The 17,839-nt window shown below is 47.1% G+C and overlaps 1 protein-coding gene across 3 annotated transcripts in view; it reads left to right on the top strand.

The window, feature by feature from the left end:
- The window catches only part of BCL2L12 (BCL2 like 12), a 29,338-nt gene extending 11,738 nt beyond the window's left edge, over positions 1 to 17,600 (top strand). For all 3 annotated transcript variants that reach the window (XM_030197998.1, XM_030198000.1, XM_030197999.1), the window contains exons 2-7: positions 12,223 to 12,398; positions 14,009 to 14,565; positions 14,658 to 14,801; positions 15,878 to 15,981; positions 16,754 to 17,023; positions 17,152 to 17,600. In XM_030197998.1, the coding sequence (XP_030053858.1) occupies positions 12,235 to 12,398; positions 14,009 to 14,565; positions 14,658 to 14,801; positions 15,878 to 15,981; positions 16,754 to 17,023; positions 17,152 to 17,199 (1,287 nt within the window). In that variant the 5' untranslated portion in view covers positions 12,223 to 12,234 and the 3' untranslated portion in view covers positions 17,200 to 17,600. The remainder of the gene's footprint in view (positions 1 to 12,222; positions 12,399 to 14,008; positions 14,566 to 14,657; positions 14,802 to 15,877; positions 15,982 to 16,753; positions 17,024 to 17,151) is intronic.
- Positions 17,601 to 17,839: the final 239 nt, after the last annotated feature.

Genomic DNA, 17,839 nt, shown 5'->3' with positions numbered 1-17,839 from the left:
GTGTAAAGATTTATTTACTCTTTTTTTTTTTCTTATTTACCTATGTAAAAATTCCTAATTAACTAACACTTTCCTAAGCAAGATGTTTCTTGTAAATATTGATTAAATGAATAAATATTTTAAAAAAAACCCAAAAATACTAGGACTAGGGGGCATGTGATGAAACTACAGTGTAGTAAATTTAAAACAAATCGGAGAAAATATTTATTCACCCAACGCATAATTAAACTCTGGAATTCGTTGCCGGAGAACGTGGTGAAGGCGGTTAGCTTAGCAGAGTTTAAAACGGGGTTAGACGGTTTCCTAAAGGACAAGTCCATAAACCACTACTAAATGGACTTGGGAAAAACCCACAATTCCAGGAATAACATGTATAGAATGTTAGTACGTTTGGGAAGCTTACCAGGTGCCCTTGGCCTGGATTGGCCGCTGTCGTGGACAGGATGCTGGGCTCGATGGACCCTTGGTCTTTCCAAGTGTGGCATTACTTATGTACTTACTAGTAAAAAAGCCCCGTTTCTGATGCAAATGAAACGGGGGGCTAGCAAGGTTTTCTTCTGTGTGCATGTGGGAGTGTGTGTGTCCCTGCCTTCTGTCCTCTCTCCCTTCCCCTGTGCTGTCTGTCCTCTCTGTCCCCTCCCCCCTCGGAGTCAAGTCCTTCAGTGTTGTTTCCTGCTGTGCTGTGTTTATGTTACAGAGATAGTGAGAGCTTCTGCCCTCTCTCCCCTCCCCCCTCTGAGTCCTTCACTGTTACAGAGAGAGTGATTTGATTTTGTGCTTTGCTGTGTTTTCCTTCACTGTTTGTGTTACAGAGAGAGTGAGGGTGGGGCAGACACACATGGAGAAACCGGATCTCTCTCCCCCTTCACACTTCCGGCTGGAGGCTTCATTTAGAACGTTGGTGGTGCTTTTTATATATAGAGATTATGCCGCACTTTGTATTGTTATTTGAATATTTTTACTGCTGTAAGGTGAAATTAGATCTTACCTGCTAATTTTCTTTCCTCTAGACCCTCCAGACCGGTCAAGACGCGTGGGTTATGCACTCCTACCAGCAGAGGGAGACTGAGAAAACACTGAGCTTTTGATACTGTATATATAACCTGTGCAGTACACCCACTAGCCAGTATAACCTTAACAAAGCAGAGAAACTAAAACACTAAACAAAACTATCAACCCTGTACGTGGACAATGCCAAATGGAAGAACCACTGTATATTCTTTTTAACTGTTTTACTCACTGAATTCTGTTAGTGCTTCCATAGGTGGGCCATCCAACCACACCTGACTCAGACTCATAGTAACAATCATCTGAAAAACCTAAGAGTCTGAATTATGTAAACTACAATCATCAGCTGCCAAGAGATATCCAATTACTAAAGTCTACCTCCTGGCCTACAGAAAACCACCGGGCGGGCTCTTGACCGGTCTGGAGGGTCTAGAGGAAAGAAAATTAGCAGGTAAGATCTAATTTCACCTTCCTCAGCGACCCTCCAGACCGGTCAAGACGCGTGGGACGTACCAAAGCAGTAAATCTCTACGGGTGGGACCCCCTTAGGCCAGAGGTCAACACAGCAGCCCCAAAACCTGCCTCCTCTTTAGCATGAACATCAATCCGATAATGTTTAACGAACGAATGCAGAGAGGACCAGACTGCCGCCCGACAAATCTCTAGAGGAGGAAGCATACTACTTTCCGCCCAAGAGGCTGCTACTCCCCTGGTGGAATGAGCCGAAAAACCCTTAGGTACCGCACGACCCTTCAAAACGTAAGCAGACGCAATCGCCTCCTTCAACCACCGAGCTATCGTTGCCTTGGACGCAGCTGCTCCCTTTTTAGAACCGCCAAAAAGAACGAACAGCCGATCAGAAGTTCTGAACCCTCGAGTTCTAGATAGATAACACCGCAACACTCGCTTCATGTCCAACTTCGCCAGACGACGCTGCTCCGAGTCTCCAGCTAGATTCCCTAATACTGGCAGAGAAATGACCTGATTCACATGAAAGTCGGAGACTACCTTGGGCAAAAAGGAGGGCACCGGACGCAGGGAAACCCTTTCCTTGGAAAAAGACAAGAAGGGCGTTCTACAAGACAACGCCTGGAGCTCCGAAACTCTGCGCGCTGATGAAATGGCTACCAAAAACACCGTCTTTAAGGCTAGATCCTTGTCCGTAGCCGAAGCCAAAGGCTCAAACGGAGGTCGAATTAACGCTTCCAAAACCAGATTCAAATCCCACGGAGGAACGAGCCGGCGTTGCGGAGGCCGAAGCAATTTCACTCCCTTCAAAAATCGAATCACATCCGAAGACGAAGCCAACGACTTACCCTGAACCTTGCCACGAAAACAGGACAATGCTGCCACCTGAACCTTCAAAGTAGACAAGGCCAGCCCCTTGTCCAGACCATCCTGCAAAAATTCTAACACATCCGCGACCGAAGCATGTATAGCCCTCAAATTCCGAGCCAGGCCCCAGTGCTCAAAAAGCCTCTAGACTCGAACGTACGCCAGTGAAGTGGACTGCCTCCGGGAACTCAACATCGTAGCAACAACTCTGGAAGAAAAACCCTTCTTCCTCAACTTGCTCCTTTCAAGAGCCAAGCCATAAGCGAGAACTGAGCCGGATCTGGGAGACTGATGGGACCTTGACACAACAACACTGTCTCTGTCAATGGCAGGGGATCCGCCACCGCCAGACGGACTAGGTCTCCGTACCACGGGCGACGCGGCCAATTTGGAGCTATCATAATCACCCGCCCCGGGTGACGTTCGATGCGTTGAACTACTCTCCCCACTAACGGCCACGGAGGGAACACGTACAGCAACTCCTGAGGCCACGGTAGCAGCATTGCGTCGATCCCTTCCGACCGCGGGTCTCTTCTGCGACTGAAGAACCGCCGCACTTGCGCATTGCCCGCCGTTGCCATGAGATCCATCACAGGCATCCCCCACACTGACACAATGCGATTGAAAACCGAGCGATGAAGCGCCCATTCCCCGGGGTCTAGAGTATGCCTGCTGAGATTATCGGCGTCTACGTTGTCCACCCCGGCCACATGAGCTGCCGACAAGGCCTGAAGATGAAGTTCTGCCCACTGGCACAACAGCTCTGCTTCCTCTGCGACCGCTCGACTCTTTGTGCCCCCTTGCCGATTGACGTAAGCTACAGCCGTGGCATTGTCGCAGAGAACTCTGACAGCCCTGCCTTGAAGTAGCGTCTGTAAATACTGAAGAGCCAAACGAATGGCCCGTGTCTCCAACTGGTTGATGGACCACTGGGCTTCCTCCTGAGACCACCGTCCCTGCGCCACCTGACCGAGACAATGAGCCCCCCAACCGGACAGGCTGGCATCCGTGGTGAGAATTACCCATTCTGGAGCTTCCAATGGCATTCCCTTCACTAGGTTTCGAGCGTCTAGCCACCAACGGAGGCTGAGACGCGGATGAGCAGTCAGAGGCAAACGCATCTCCAACCCCTGCGATTGAGGAGACCACCGACTGAGAAGTGCCGACTGTAACTGCCGCATGTGCGCTCTGGCCCAGGGCACCACCTCTATAGTCGCTGCCATCATGCCCAAAACCTGAAGGTAAGCACGCGCTGTCGGTCTGTCTCCCGCCAGGAAGTGACGAATCTGATCCTGTAACCTGCGGATCCGAAGAGTCGGCAACACCACCCGACCGTTGAGCGTCTCGAAGCGCACTCCTAGATACTCGAGGGATTGGGTCGGGACGAGATGGCTCTTGCTGTGGTTCACTACCCAACCAAGCGATTCCAGCAAGGCTACCACCCGCGCTGTAGCCACTCCGCTCTCCGCCTGAGACTTGGCCCGAATCAACCAATCGTCCAGATACGGGTGCACCAAAACGCCCTGTCTCCGCAAAGCCGCCGCCACTACTACCATCACCTTGGAAAAGGTGCGGGGAGCTGTTGCTAGCCCGAAGGGAAGAGCACAAAATTGAAAATGCTTTCCTAAGACCGCAAAGCGTAGAAAACGCTGATGCGCCGTCCGAATGGGAATGTGAAGATAAGCTTCCGTCAAATCCAGCGACGTCAGAAACTCTCCCTGCCGCACCGCGACAATAACGGACCGCAACGTCTCCATGCGAAAAGAGGGAACCTTGAGCGCTGAATTGACTCCCTTGAGATCCAACACCGGACGCCAGGCATCCTCCTTCTTTGGTACTACAAAACAGATCGAATAGCACCCTAAGCATCTCTGCGTTGGAGGAACAGGAACCACTGCTCCCAGGGCCAGAAGGCGACGCAACGTGTCTCGAACTGCTGCTTTCTTGATTCTTGAATGACATGGGGACTCCAGAAACCTCTCGGGAGGCGACTCTTCGAATTCCAGCGCATAACCATCTCGAATCACCTCGAGAACCCACCGATCGGACGTGATTTGGACCCAGCTCTGATAAAACTGACTCAGCCGAGCTCCTACTCGCACCAGAGCCTGGGTCCGCACACCTTCATTGCACATTCCGTCCGGACACCTGTCCTCTCGCGGCATAGTCACGCCCTCCGCGACGATTCCCTCGAAAGGACTGGGTGCGCTGAAAAAAACGTCCTCTAAAAGCCCCACTAGTCCGTCCCGGCCTATACCGGCGGGCCTCAGCAAAACGACCACGAGAAGACACCCCTCTGGTGCCCGACCTGGGACGTAAATCCGGCAGGCGAGGAATCTTAGCATCACTAAGGCCTTTCACCAAATTGTCCAAATCCTCTCCAAAGAGCATGGTTCCCTTAAATGGCAGAGAACACAACTTCGCTTTAGAAGCTGCATCCGCGACCCAACCTCTCAGCCATAGGGCCCTACGCGCTCCAACTATCATAGCCATGTTCTTGGCGGACGCCCTCAATAAATCATAAAGGGCATCCGACAAGAAAGACGAACCCATCTCGAGCTTGGCTAATTCCTGAACTCCGGAGGCCCCAACCTCTACTGACTCATCAAGGAGTTTCTCGGCCCAGCGAAAACATGCTCGGGTCACCAGGCCCCCACATACCGAGGCCTGGAGCGCGAGCGCCGACAAATCAAAAGTACGCTTAAGGAAGGCGTCAATCCTCCTATCCTGGGGGTCGCGGAGAGCGGCTCCGCCGTCTACCGGGATAGCCGTCGCTCTAGTCACAGCTGTAACCACTGCATCCACCGTAGGGGCCTTCAAGGAATCTTTGTCCTGCTGAGGAAGAGGATAGAGCCGCGCCATTGCCTTATAGACCTTGCATGGAGCATCCGGTGACTTCCACTCCTGGGAAATCATCTCCCGGAGGTCCTTGTTCATAGGAAAGGACCGCGCCTTACTGTGAATACCCTTTACCAAAGGGTCCTGCCCCGATTCACCCACGGGCACCTCAGGCTCAAACTTAAGTGTCACCGTGACTTGGTCTATGAGCTCCGCAAGCTCATCCCTATGGAAGATTCTGACCACCGAGGGGTCCTCCCCAGGTAAGGCCTCAATCAGGTTAAGAGAGTCTTCAAACCCCTCTACCTCCTCCTCAATCCCTATTGGTTCTTCCGAACCCAGCTGAGACAAACAGTCCCCTTCTTCTGACCATTCCAATCTTGGTCTTTTCGTTAATATAGAGCCATGCCCCTCCTCCACCTGAGGAGGCCCGGCCTTCCAGGCCTGGAACAGAGACCATACAAAATCTGGAGGAAAACCGACACATCCTGAGCCCTCCGAGGGAACTTTCTGGCCTAAACCGGAGGAAGCTGGCCCCACACTCAGCGCATCTGCTGATCGCGGCGGATTCAAAATGGCGGCCGTTCCCGCCGAAACTGCAACCGCCGACATCGCGCCTGCCTGCGATCCCGCTGACACCAAAACCGGCGATCCCGTCGGAAGTTCCGCGGCCAACACGGGGGGAGCCGAAATTGACTGTTTAGGCTCGCCACAGAGGCGACACTGACCGCCCGCCGTCTCTAACCCCCGCCGCGAACAGGCGCGACAACGAAGTAGCTTGCCGGTCATAATCAAATACCCACACAGTCCGCCTTAGCGCTAATTAATTCCTGACCCTGTCAAGCAACTTCGCACTGCTCTCCCGTCTAGTGCAGGGAAACTGAATTCCTCTTCAGTTCCGCACTAAATAAATAATAAAAGGCTCTTAAAGGGCCAGAACACTGCTGGCAGCTGACAATTGTGAGGCACTCAAGGCTCCAGTCCAGAGAAAGCAGCCGAGGCACAGAGCTGCCACTTATACAGAGATGGAGAGCAGCTTAGGGGGAGGGACCCGCAACACAGGTGTAACACCCCAGGGGAAACACTGGGCCCCACCGGACCCAGGGCCCCGAAGCACACTTTTTTTTTTTTTATCCACGTACAGGGAGACACAGAATGAACCAAAATGGAACAAACCACCCAATTTTCTACTTCCTATGAGGAAAACTACCTCACCAGACCAGTGAAGACTGCACAGGCTGTCCTTCTACCTCTGCTGAGACTGAGAAAATACTGGCTAGTGGGTGTACTGCACAGGTTATATATACAGTATCAAAAGCTCAGTGTTTTCTCAGTCTCCCTCTGCTGGTAGGAGTGCATAACCCACGCGTCTTGACCGGTCTGGAGGGTCGCTGAGGAATTGTCTATTGCTTATGTTTGATTTATTCTTGCTGTACACCGCCTTGAGTGAATTCCTTCAAAAAGGCAGTAAATAACCCATGGGTGGCAGGTGAACAAGGAATGGAAGGGTAAACATATGAGATGCCAATTGTGGGGGCTGGGAGAGGGAAGCAAGAACTGGAATGATGGGGGGAGGAAGACAAGGGGAAAGACCCTGGACCCACTGAGTGGAGAGGGAGTAAGAGAGATATGCTGGGATGGAGTTTCAGTGGAGGGAAAGAGTGAGAGGTGGGGTCTGGGGGGGGGGAGTGCAGGAGAAAAGGAACAGAGGGGGAGCTGGGCACAGTGAGGCACAGGGACATGAAGGGAATGATGATGCACAGGAGACCCTGCAAAAAGCAGATGGTGGATGGGACGGGGGTGGGGGAAGAAGGGGAACAGAGCAGAAGATGAATTGGACTTGGGGAGGGGAAAAGACCAAAAGATGGATGGGACAAGAGGAGAAGGGAAACAGAACAAGATGGATGGGACTGGAGGGAAAAGGGAGAATAGAGCAGAAAATGACTGGGACTTGGTGATTTAACAGGAGAGTGTTAGGGAGCAGGAGCAGGGAATTATGGATAGGGGAGATGGAGTGGAAATTTTGAGGGGATAGTGAGTACTTGGCAACTGGTAGGTGGTGGGGTATGTTGATGGGTTGGGGAAATGAGTGAGGGGATGAAGTGTGGGAGAAGATAGACTTTGAAATGGGATGGGGGTACTGGGTAGGAATGTGAGGGGAAGGGGATAGGTCACTGAAGAGGTTGAGTGAGGGCAGAAATGGGGTTAAAAAGATGGTGAAAGAGAGCAATAGGAGATGGGAGTAGATGGTAAGAGAAGAATGGTCTGGAGGCAAGGGAAGAAAGGAGAGAGGGATTGAGCTGGGGCTGAGACAGAGGATAGAAATGAGGGACTAAGAAGTGGGTTACAGATAAGGGGAAAATAGGAGACTGGGGAAGGAGCGAGACAAGAGGGGCCTATGGGAGTGCTGGAGAGGGAAATGGGAAAAGCATGAAAGTAGATGAGATGTGAAAAGGAGAAGACGAAGGACTCAAGGTGAGGAATAAATGAAGCCTGAGCAGATGTAGAAGCAGAAAAATAAATGAAGGCGAGCTGAAAGGAAAATATCAAAGTCAGAAATGGATGTAAGAGAGGAAGTGGCAGACGGACTGGAGACTTTGGAAAGAAAGTTAAGAAAAGACAGAGGAAAGCGCTGTGTACGTCTAGTAGCGCTATAGAAATGATAAGTAGTAGTAGTAGCAGCATTATCCCGAGATAGGCTCAGGTTCAATGTGGCTTACATGAGAAAAATCATTTTCGAGAATATTAACATTATGAAATGCATCAGTTATATATAGGACACAGTAACTATAAGGAACACAAAACTGTCAATATTTAAAACAAAGTTATATAGTGTAAGACTTACACTGCATTATTAATATTTCGCAGAGTGCAGGGCACTTTTTCTCTTTCTTTTCTCTAGTGCTGCACAGTGCGGCTTCTTGGGGTTTAAGTTTAATTTCTATGCTTGTGGTCACTTATTCTGTACCTGGGAAGGGTCTGTTTGTGTTCAGTGTTTGTGACTGAGGCCAGGTAGTCTCTTTGCATGGAGTTTCTATTTAAGCCTCTGTAATAATTCAGTTCAGTTTCTCAATAGGCAGATTGATGTTCTAGGACCCACTGCAATATTTACTGTTTCTTTTTCCTAGGTCGGGTCCTTACCTGTGTTATAGTGAACTACATTAGCTCTATAGGTTCTGAGTGATTTTTGTAGGTTTTGTATTACAGGTAATTCACAATATACTTGGGACTAGAGGGGGGTTTATATTTTTACAGAGATTACACCATAATCAGAACTTTTTTTGTATGGTGAGTTCTAAGCAATAAAAGCACTTATATTTGTTATAAAGCAAAGTTGAACAATATGTGCCATTGTAGTAATTATTTTGCAGGATACTGTGATGTGTGTTGAGATGTTGACGTAAGTCTACTATAATGGCAAAGTTGGAAGTTATGAGATAATGCGACTTTCTTTAAAAATGACAGTGAACTTCCAAGTTTCCGTAAGTGTGCATTTGGTTTATGTTGATGCAAGACAGAAATCCTTCAAGTGCACTCTAAGGCATTATTTAGGAATATACCAAGCACTGCTCATACCTATATGCCTAGTGCCCACCCCACCCCCCCCCCCCCCAAAAAAAAAAAAAATGTCCAGGTCTGTCTACGCCACTGCTGAGCACCTGCAATATTGAGCAAAGTCCTTGACTGACCAGGGAGGAGTAATTTCTGATGGATTTAGAACACCTTAATCATTTTGAAAAGTTGGATCCTATGCCTAAGCCCCTGGCTCACCCCACCCCTAAGGACAAAGATCCTGTCAATAACTGGAAGATCAAAGCTCCCACTGAAGAGAACCAGGAAGTCAGAGTTTAAAAAAACAGTGCTTCTTCCTGGTGCACTAGTCACACCTGCAGCAGTGAGAGTGGGGCACTTCTGGCAGGGAGGCTATTTCCTTGATGTTTGCCAACGCTTAAACTGACAGTGGGTAACCTGCAGCTCACCAGACCATGGGAACTATACATAGAAAACATCATTAACTGAGTTTTGCTGTCAGTAGAACTGCTGAAGGATACAACAGGACCAAGACAGTGTTGACAACTGTTTGGAAAGACAGACGTATAAGATAACAGAGCATTCTGGTAATAATTTTTGTTCATTCGGACCTCGCATTGAGTTTTTTTGGCAGTGAGTTATATGGCATTAGGCATAATACTGACATTCGAACGGCCCTCGGCATATAACGGGTGTCCATCCCTGGCAATCTAGTAAGGCAGCTCTGTCTTTATTCCACTACTGTTGCTGTTATGGGAAAGTATCCCTCCCCCTCCCCCTCCCCTGTATACAAATTGATCTACGATTGCATCAAGGGCTCTAGGGATACAAACCTGGCTAAAGGGTAGCCTAAAGTTGTGGTGCTGTGGAAATATTTCAGACCGCTCAAAACACGGCAGCCAGGCTTATATTTGGAAAAACACGATTTGAAAGTGCCAAACCCCTCCGAGAAAAACTGCACTGGCTCCCAATCAAAGAACGTATTGCTTTCAAAATCTGCACCCTGGTTCATAAAATTATCTACGGTGAAGCCCCGGGTTACATGACGGACCTCATAGACCTACCAACCAGAAACACAACAGGATCAACACGAACATATCTAAATCTCCACTACCCAAGCTGCAAAGGACTCAAATACAAATCAACCTATGCATCCAGCTTTTCCTACATAAGCACACAACTATGGACGCATTACCAAAAGCCGTGAAAACAACTTATGATCACCTAAACTTCCAGAAATCATTAAAAACTAACCTTGTTCAAAAAGGCATACCCTACCGACCCAACTTAATTGCCTGTACCCTGCAACACAACGAAACCAAAGCTCGTAATGGACATAACTTTTCCTCTCTACGATTCCCTAATGTGTCTGTAACACATGAACCTTATTCTACCACAACATCACTTTGTATTTGTTCTCTACCGGAGTTGGTGAACGCCTTTACGGTACTATGTAAGCCACATTGAGCCTGCAAATAGGTGGGAAAATGTGGGATACAAATGTCACAAATAAATAATAAAATAAATACTGGGTCAGACCATTGGTCCATCTAGCCCAGTATCCTGCTTCCAACAGTGGCCAAGCCGTTAGAAGGTAAAGTTTGCCTATTTGCAGATGATACTAAGATCTGTAACAGAGTGGACACCCTGGAGGGAGTGGAAAACATGAAAAAGGATCTGAGGAAGCTAGAAGAATGGTCTACGGTTTGGCAATTAAAATTCAATGCAAAGAAATGCAAAGTGATGCACTTAGGGAATAGAAATCCACGGGAGACGTATGTGTTAGGCGGTGAGAGTCTGATAGGTACGGACGGGGAGAGGGATCTTGGGGTGATAGTATCTGAGGATTTGAAGGCGACGAAACAGTGTGACAAGGCGGTGGCCGTAGCTAGAAGGTTGTTAGGCTGTATAGAGAGAGGTGTGACCAGCAGAAGAAAGGGGGTGTTGATGCCCTTGTATAAGTCGTTGGTGAGGCCCCACCTAGAGTATTGTGTTCAGTTTTGGAGGCCGTATCTTGCTAAGGATGTAAAAAGAATTGAAGCAGTGCAAAGAAAAGCTACGAGAATGGTATGGGATTTGCATTACAAGATGTATGAGGAAAGACTTGCGGACCTGAACATGTATACTCTGGAGGAAAGGAGAAACAGGGGTGATATGATACAGACGTTCAAATATCTGAAAGGTATTAATCTGCAAACGAACCTTTTCCGGAGATGCGAAGGCAGTAGAACGAGAGGACATGAAATGAGATTGAAGGGGGGCAGACTCAAGAAAAATGTCAGGAACTATTTTTTTCACGGAGAGAGTAGTGGATGCTTGGAATGCCGTCCTGCGGGAGGTGGTGGAGATGAAAACAGTAACGGAATTCAAACATGCGTGGGATAAACATAAAGGAATCCTGTTCAGAAGGAATGGATCCTCAGGAGCTTAGCCGAGATTGGGTGGCAGAGCCGGTAGTGGCAGGCAGGGATAGTGCTGGGCAGACTTATATGGTCTGTGCCAGGGGGGGGGGGGGGGGGGGGGGGGAGCTGGTGGTTGGGGGGGCGGGGATAGTGATGGGCAGACTTATACGTTCTGTACCCTGAAAAAGACAAGTACAAATCAAGGTAAGGTATACACAAAAAGTGGCACATATGAGTTTATCTTGTGGACCATGCAGGTCTTTTTCTGCCATCATCTACTATGTTACTATGTCCACAAGTACATGGCAGAAACCCAAATCGTGGCAACATTCCTTGCTACAAATCCCGGCAAGCAGTTGCTTCCCCATGTCTATGTCTTTCTGTTTGGAGAGAGGGGGGTGCAAAGTCTGTCTGCACTGCCCGTCTCCTTTACTTTTTCAGCAGTAGCACAAGGTGAGTTGTGTTCAAATACACTAGGCATTTCTTTGTCCTGAGAGGGCTTATATAATGAAGAGTACACTACCTACTCCCTAAAGTCCTTGTTCTGCTTCTTCAATTCAGCTGGATTCTCTGCAGGGTTTTGGTTTGTTTTTTTTAAGAACTGTCTCAAGATGCTATTAGAGACCACAAAGGCCTCCTCTTCAACTGTATAAAGAAACTGCTCTATTGTCTCCAGCACCTCCGCTGGGAAATTTCATGTCTTTTCTGAGAACAAGTTGCTTCTTTTGATCTCCTCTGTAGTCTGAAAACACAGCCCTTATTTTCTAGAGCCTGGCGTGCATGAAGATGTGGCAGTCCTCATGTACAGCTGTAACAAATAGCATATTGCACTATTCAACCGAATACAAACAATGAAAACTAGTATACAGCTGAATACGATCAATGGGCATTGAGCTTTAACATAACAGATAATCAAAGAAGCAACATGAAATCAGAGATCAAGTGGTTATTTCAGTAGGATTTGGCGCAGTAGAGCCCCAGATTATTCATATTTGAATTTAAATCACAATTTGGCCAAATACAAATAATTTATACAGGACACTATTTGGGGTAGAATCGAATCCAAATATTTGGAATAATCCTACTCATCAGTTCTTTCTGTTTTTAGAGCTCTGCCTGAATGGAGACACATTCTCAGTCATCTAACGGCATCAGCCTGAAGGTGAAGGAGGACACCAAACTAGTGCTCGAAGTCTTCCTGAGACGTTCCCTAAGCACTGGTGAAAACACTACTGTTGGCCATGTGGGACGCACTTACCATGACCCCAATAAGTTTATTAATAGGTAAGGAGGTCTTGAAACTGATTACAACCTGGTGTGATTTGGAAAGGTATAAAGTTTCCTCTTGCATAAACCTTTGGTACTGTACGTTTGTCCTAGTTATCTTAGTACTGCATTCCCAAGCTTTAATTTCTGCCCTACAGCACCCCTGAGGACCCCTACAGAGATCCTACCAAGAGATTTGTTGCACTGCCTTACAGAGGGAATAAAATGAAAGCAAAGAGAGAATGAGGGCCTCCAATTGTGGGGAAAGGAAAGGGAAATGGGACTTGATATACCGCCTTTCTGAGAGTTTTGCAACTACATTCAAAGCGGTTTACATATATTCAGGTACTTATTTTGTACCAGGGGCAATGGAGGGTTAAGTGACTTGCTCAGAATCACAAGGAGCTGCAGTGGAAATCGAACTCAGTTCCCCAGGATCAAAGTCCACTGCACTAACCACTAGGCTACTCCTAGTTTGAAGGAAGCTGTCCCAGAGCCTAAATTGAGCTGCTCAGGGGTCCCAACTGAATTCCATACAGAAAAAGTGCACCTGTGTTAGTTTCAGCAAGTAGGGAGTAATAGAGAAGCAGAAAAGTCATCAGAACCCCTCCCCTATTTCCAATATAAATTACATCACAAAATAATCAGACATTGCTGCCTTTGGCTTTGGAGAACTAATTTATCCATTGGTTTCTTCCTTCTGTTTAGTCATTTCTTTACAACCTTAAAAAAAAAAAGCAGGACACGCAACAAGTCATAAATGTTTTGTCTTTGACAGATTTACTATGTTACATTTCTAATGGCAAGAATGAATTGAATTCTTGTATAGATTTGTTCTTTTTTTAGCTTGATTTGTTGACATTTACAATGATTTAGCAGTCTACGATGACTGGAAGAGTAACATGTTTCAGTTGCAGAATGACTCAAATCCTTGTTTATGTCTGCTTACTTTCTGTTTCAACATACTTTTATTGGCATTTAGTGTAATCCTGTAATAAATAATTGGGATTCAAAAGAAAAGACTGTGGGGATAACATGACAGCAGAGAAGGGCTGTATGATCTATGCGATCTTCCCACAGGACGGCAGATAAAAAGGTCATATCATCTGCTAGCTCTTCCTCCCCCTAAGACATCCCACACACCTAAACAATTCCACTTATCCTCATCAGCCTCTACGCATTCCTCCCCTCACGTCTCAGTTCCACAATTCCATTTTTTCACTTTCTCCTATCACTAACATATCTTTTAAACAAACACGTCTTGGATCCTTAAATATTTTAAATATATAACACCACTCTTCCTCCCTTTCTTCCCACCTTCTTCTTCTCGAATAGATTTTAACCCAGTATAATTTAATCCCAGACCTGGTTCTCCTTGAACCACATCTCTGTGACCAACTATTAAATCCAAATCAGTCTCTTCCATCACAGCCTGTAGATCCAGAACGCTATTTCCTGTATTACGGGCAGCAGTATACCCAGCTTTCCAGACATTACCCTTTTTCTGTATGACTGTTTAATATTTACTTTTTTGGATTGGAGATGTCAGGGGAATATGCCGATCTAGAGGGGACAGGAACTTTAAAACTCAGACACGCTTGGCATTATGATTTTTCCTTTCTGTGAAGGTCGCTGAAAGAGAGAGGTCTTGACACCTCATTGAAAAGGAACAGAAGATGCCAAGAGAGAAAAGAGCTACGAAATGAGAAAAGGCAGAGCCTGAAGCAAGACGAAGAGAAGCTGGAGGTGAATGTCAACTGGAACTCTTTGCACGAAGAGATCAATCGTGTTGAGGAAAAGAAACATGATTTTAAGACAAGCGTAAAGCAGCTTTTGAGCCGTGGTACAAGCCAATCTAAGAAGGGAAGCACTGCAATCAAGTTTGAGTCTCTAGATGAGCAGCGAGAGGAACAGGGCAAGACCTCGGGCAAAGCAGATTCCCTCAGGAGACAGAAAAGCTCCCCTTCTTCCCTGGAGCCATCAGGGCAGGAGGCAGACGGGCACTGTGTTCACGGGGCTCGCCGGAAGCAGGGACACTCTTTCTCCTTCAAGACTCTCCTAAAGAAGAAAAACAAACACAAGGAACAGGAATGTCACGGAGATCCAGACCAGTGTCTGTTCTCTCAGAGGCCCAGCAGCTTGCCTTTGACTCCTTGCTACTCCCACGACAGCTTAGAAGTGCCAGGTAAGAGGGTGCAGGGCTCTGCTAATGATATAGGGCTGGTCCTTGCTTATTTTTGCTGGCTTTGATAGTTACACAGGACTCCTTTTCTTTAGGGTTGAAGGTAGAGCCTAATGATCAGGAGATCTACTTCTTAGCAGCAAAGAAGCTGGATACGCTTATAAAGCAGCAGAGGCAGAAGTCTCCTGTGACCTCCAACAGTCTGCTCCATGTGGCCTCCAGCGAAAACATCGAGCTTGGTAAGTGCTCAAATTATAAGGAAAAAGGCAGGGGAGCTCCAGGAAACGCAGTCTCCAGAATTTAATTCTTTATTTATTGGGATATATTAACCACCTTTCTGAAGAGATTCGCCATGTGGGTGCATGTTTTCTGCACATGCAAATAAACTTGCTTTGTAAACTTGAGAGCAGATCTCAGTCTAACGCTCATCTTAACACCCTTCCCCCTAAGTCACTTATAACCACAAAGAGACTATTCAGAGGTGTTCTAAAAATTGTTCTGGACTGGGGTCTCTCCTGCTACTTCATTAGTTCCAGAAAAGCAAGGAGCAAATTCAGGAACAGTCCTAGAGGCTTGTCCCTGGGAAGAAGAGAAAGAATCCAGCCCTTGTTCCACTTTTGCCCCTGTGCATTCCCTGATATTGTGGCAGAAACTCTTAAAACATGCAGTTCGCGCTCTACTTTCCTCAGTCCAGTAAGTTCCCTGTGCTTTCAGGGGATCTGCGTAGTGAGTCAGGAGGAGCCACAGCCTCTCAGCAGAGATGTCAGTGTGAGCTAACTAGCAGTCGCCTCCACCCAGTGCTCAACATCTCACGGTCCCCACTTCACTCGTTCTCCTTCAGTCTTTGGATTGGGCCTGCTCTGGTTGAATTCCTCCAACCTGTACCTTTCCTGGCAGTAAAAGGAAATTCAGAATGAGGGGTGGCACAGACCCCACTAGCTAGCTAAAGAGAAACTCTTCCTGAAAAGGGTAAGCTGGGAGGGTGTGGACAAATGCAGTCTGAGTAAAATAAACAAGGATCCTGGAGCTGATTAATGGATCCTCTTGCAGCCTTTGAAGTTAGTAGATAAGGGGATCATAGAAAGGGTAGGGGGCACGCCTACTGGGAGATATGTCATTGTCCCAAGGAGGTCATGAAATGGTTACTAGGGTACATCTACTGGGAAATGTTGGCACCCCAGGGCTTTATGCCCCGGGTCTGCACAGTTTGCTTTATCCTTCAATTCTTTCAGGTGAACCCAGTTTTGTCTTGTTTTGGTTTTTTTGGAGTCATGCGTGTAAATCTTATTTCTTTCCCCAACCCCCATGTTGGCAGAAAATAATAATGTGGCAGCGGAAGGCAGCACCCAGGCGAAGGAGGAAGTTATCCGCAAGCTGGTAGTGCTTTTGCAGGAGCAGGCTGCAGTCATCAATGAGCAGGTAAGAGGCAGCAGGAGTGTACGGCCTTGTGGAGTGAACACCTGCTTAGCAGTGCAAAGTTGAGTTTTAATCTGGCTTTTCCCAATCGCTGCTGAAGCTGGATTAATATTTAGCTGGGCCTTTGGCGGCTTATGCACATGATTCAACTGGCATTGTTGATGGATCAAGATTGCACTGATTCTCTGTGTCAGATCGAGATAAAAAAATTTATTCTTCAATGGTAAAAACAGGATGCGTTGGTACAAATGACCCAACATGGGCCATGTTTCAGCTATTTCTCAGGGATCCTGTAGACAGCGCAGCTAGTACTTGAAAGAGATCTTATTTCAAAGAAAGCAAGGTGCATTTTGAGCAAAATATATATGCAAATTTCTTTATGCAAATTTCAAACGAACCAAGAATCATATAACAAGAAGAATACAATGGTTGAGCAAAATTGTAAAGAGGGTCATGGCTTGGTCCTCATGGGTTGATTTGCATACACTGCGTCCTTGGTATGCAAATCTATCTCATGCATATTTATTCTGGATATTCTGAAAACCTGACTGTCTGGGGTTCCCCCAGGACAGGTTTGGGATTTCCTGCTCCGGGCCCTCATTCTCATTTTGTGTACTGGAACTCCTTTCCTTGTTGGGACAATGAATCTCCATCCACTTGGGCTGTGACTGGGATTCCTCGTCACCACTGAGTCTTCTCCTCTCCCTTTAGAAGCCATGGCAAGGCCTGGGAGCGTGAGGCAGATTGATTATATGATGTTTGTACCTGTGTTTAGATCAGTGAGAATCCGCTGCTGAGGAATACTTTGAACAGAATGTCCTACCGAAGCTTTAGCAGGCTTGCTGAAGCCTTCACCAGCCAAGCAGACATACCAGAAAACAGGGCAGGAGATGCTGTCAGCCCCAAACTAATGAAAATTGCACTGACCATGGAGCTGACCAGGAAGGTGGCAGGATTCAGCAGTCATGCCGTACAGACACTGATGGGCTATAGTCTGCAGTATATGGACACGTTCATCCCCTGGCTGCAGCAGCAAGGAGGCTGGGTAAGTATTGGCTCCATAGGCAGGGCCACCAGATTCAAAAAGGGGGCTAAACAGCTGCTAGAATGAATAATCTACTCTCGGATAGTTCCCTCTTGTCTGAGTACTTTGTTCTTTGTTTTATGCACCAGGAGAACATCATTTCTGCAGAGGACATCCTGAACTTCGAGATTGATTAATCACAGAGGTTCTTGAAGAGATGAACATTGCCAGTAATTAACTTCTTTACCTCGTCAATATCTGATCAAGCCTGAGCCGTCTCTGCCGTGCTGTCCAATGGTGGAGGAATAAGGAAACCTCTTAGAGGGATGGTGCTGCTAGGAATGGGCTCTGGAGTGATGCCACTATGGCTGTGAGAATCTGTGGCGCTCACTCCTACCGTGGAGACTGTTTTACTTACAGCCAACCTCTCAGGGAAAAAGATTGTTTACACAGTTTATTTTTGTACTGTTCACCATGTTTAAGGTTCCAGTTCTGTGTCATTAAACATGGGTAAGGATATCTCACCCTCCCTATTTTCACAAGCATGCCAGTCATTTATACATCTAATAAGGTGAAATTAGGCCTTACCTGCTTATTTTCTTTCCTCTAGATCCTCCAGACCATTCAAGACGCTTGGGTTATGCACTCCTACCAGCAGAGGGAGACTGAGAACACTAAAACTTCTTATACAAGTAGCCTGTGCAGACCTTCTACTAACCAGTAAAACAGTAACAAAGCAGATGAACAAAACACCTCCACCTAAACAAAACCACTGAATCCACACTCAGATCTCCTCCCCTTAAGACGGGGGAATTCAACTGCAGATGGGCACAAACG

Source organism: Microcaecilia unicolor, chromosome 3 (assembly GCF_901765095.1).
Source record: "Microcaecilia unicolor chromosome 3, aMicUni1.1, whole genome shotgun sequence".
Lineage (NCBI taxonomy): Eukaryota > Metazoa > Chordata > Amphibia > Gymnophiona > Siphonopidae > Microcaecilia > Microcaecilia unicolor.
The sequence above is the reverse complement of the archived record's forward strand: the minus strand, read 5'-3'. Positions and strand labels throughout refer to the sequence as shown.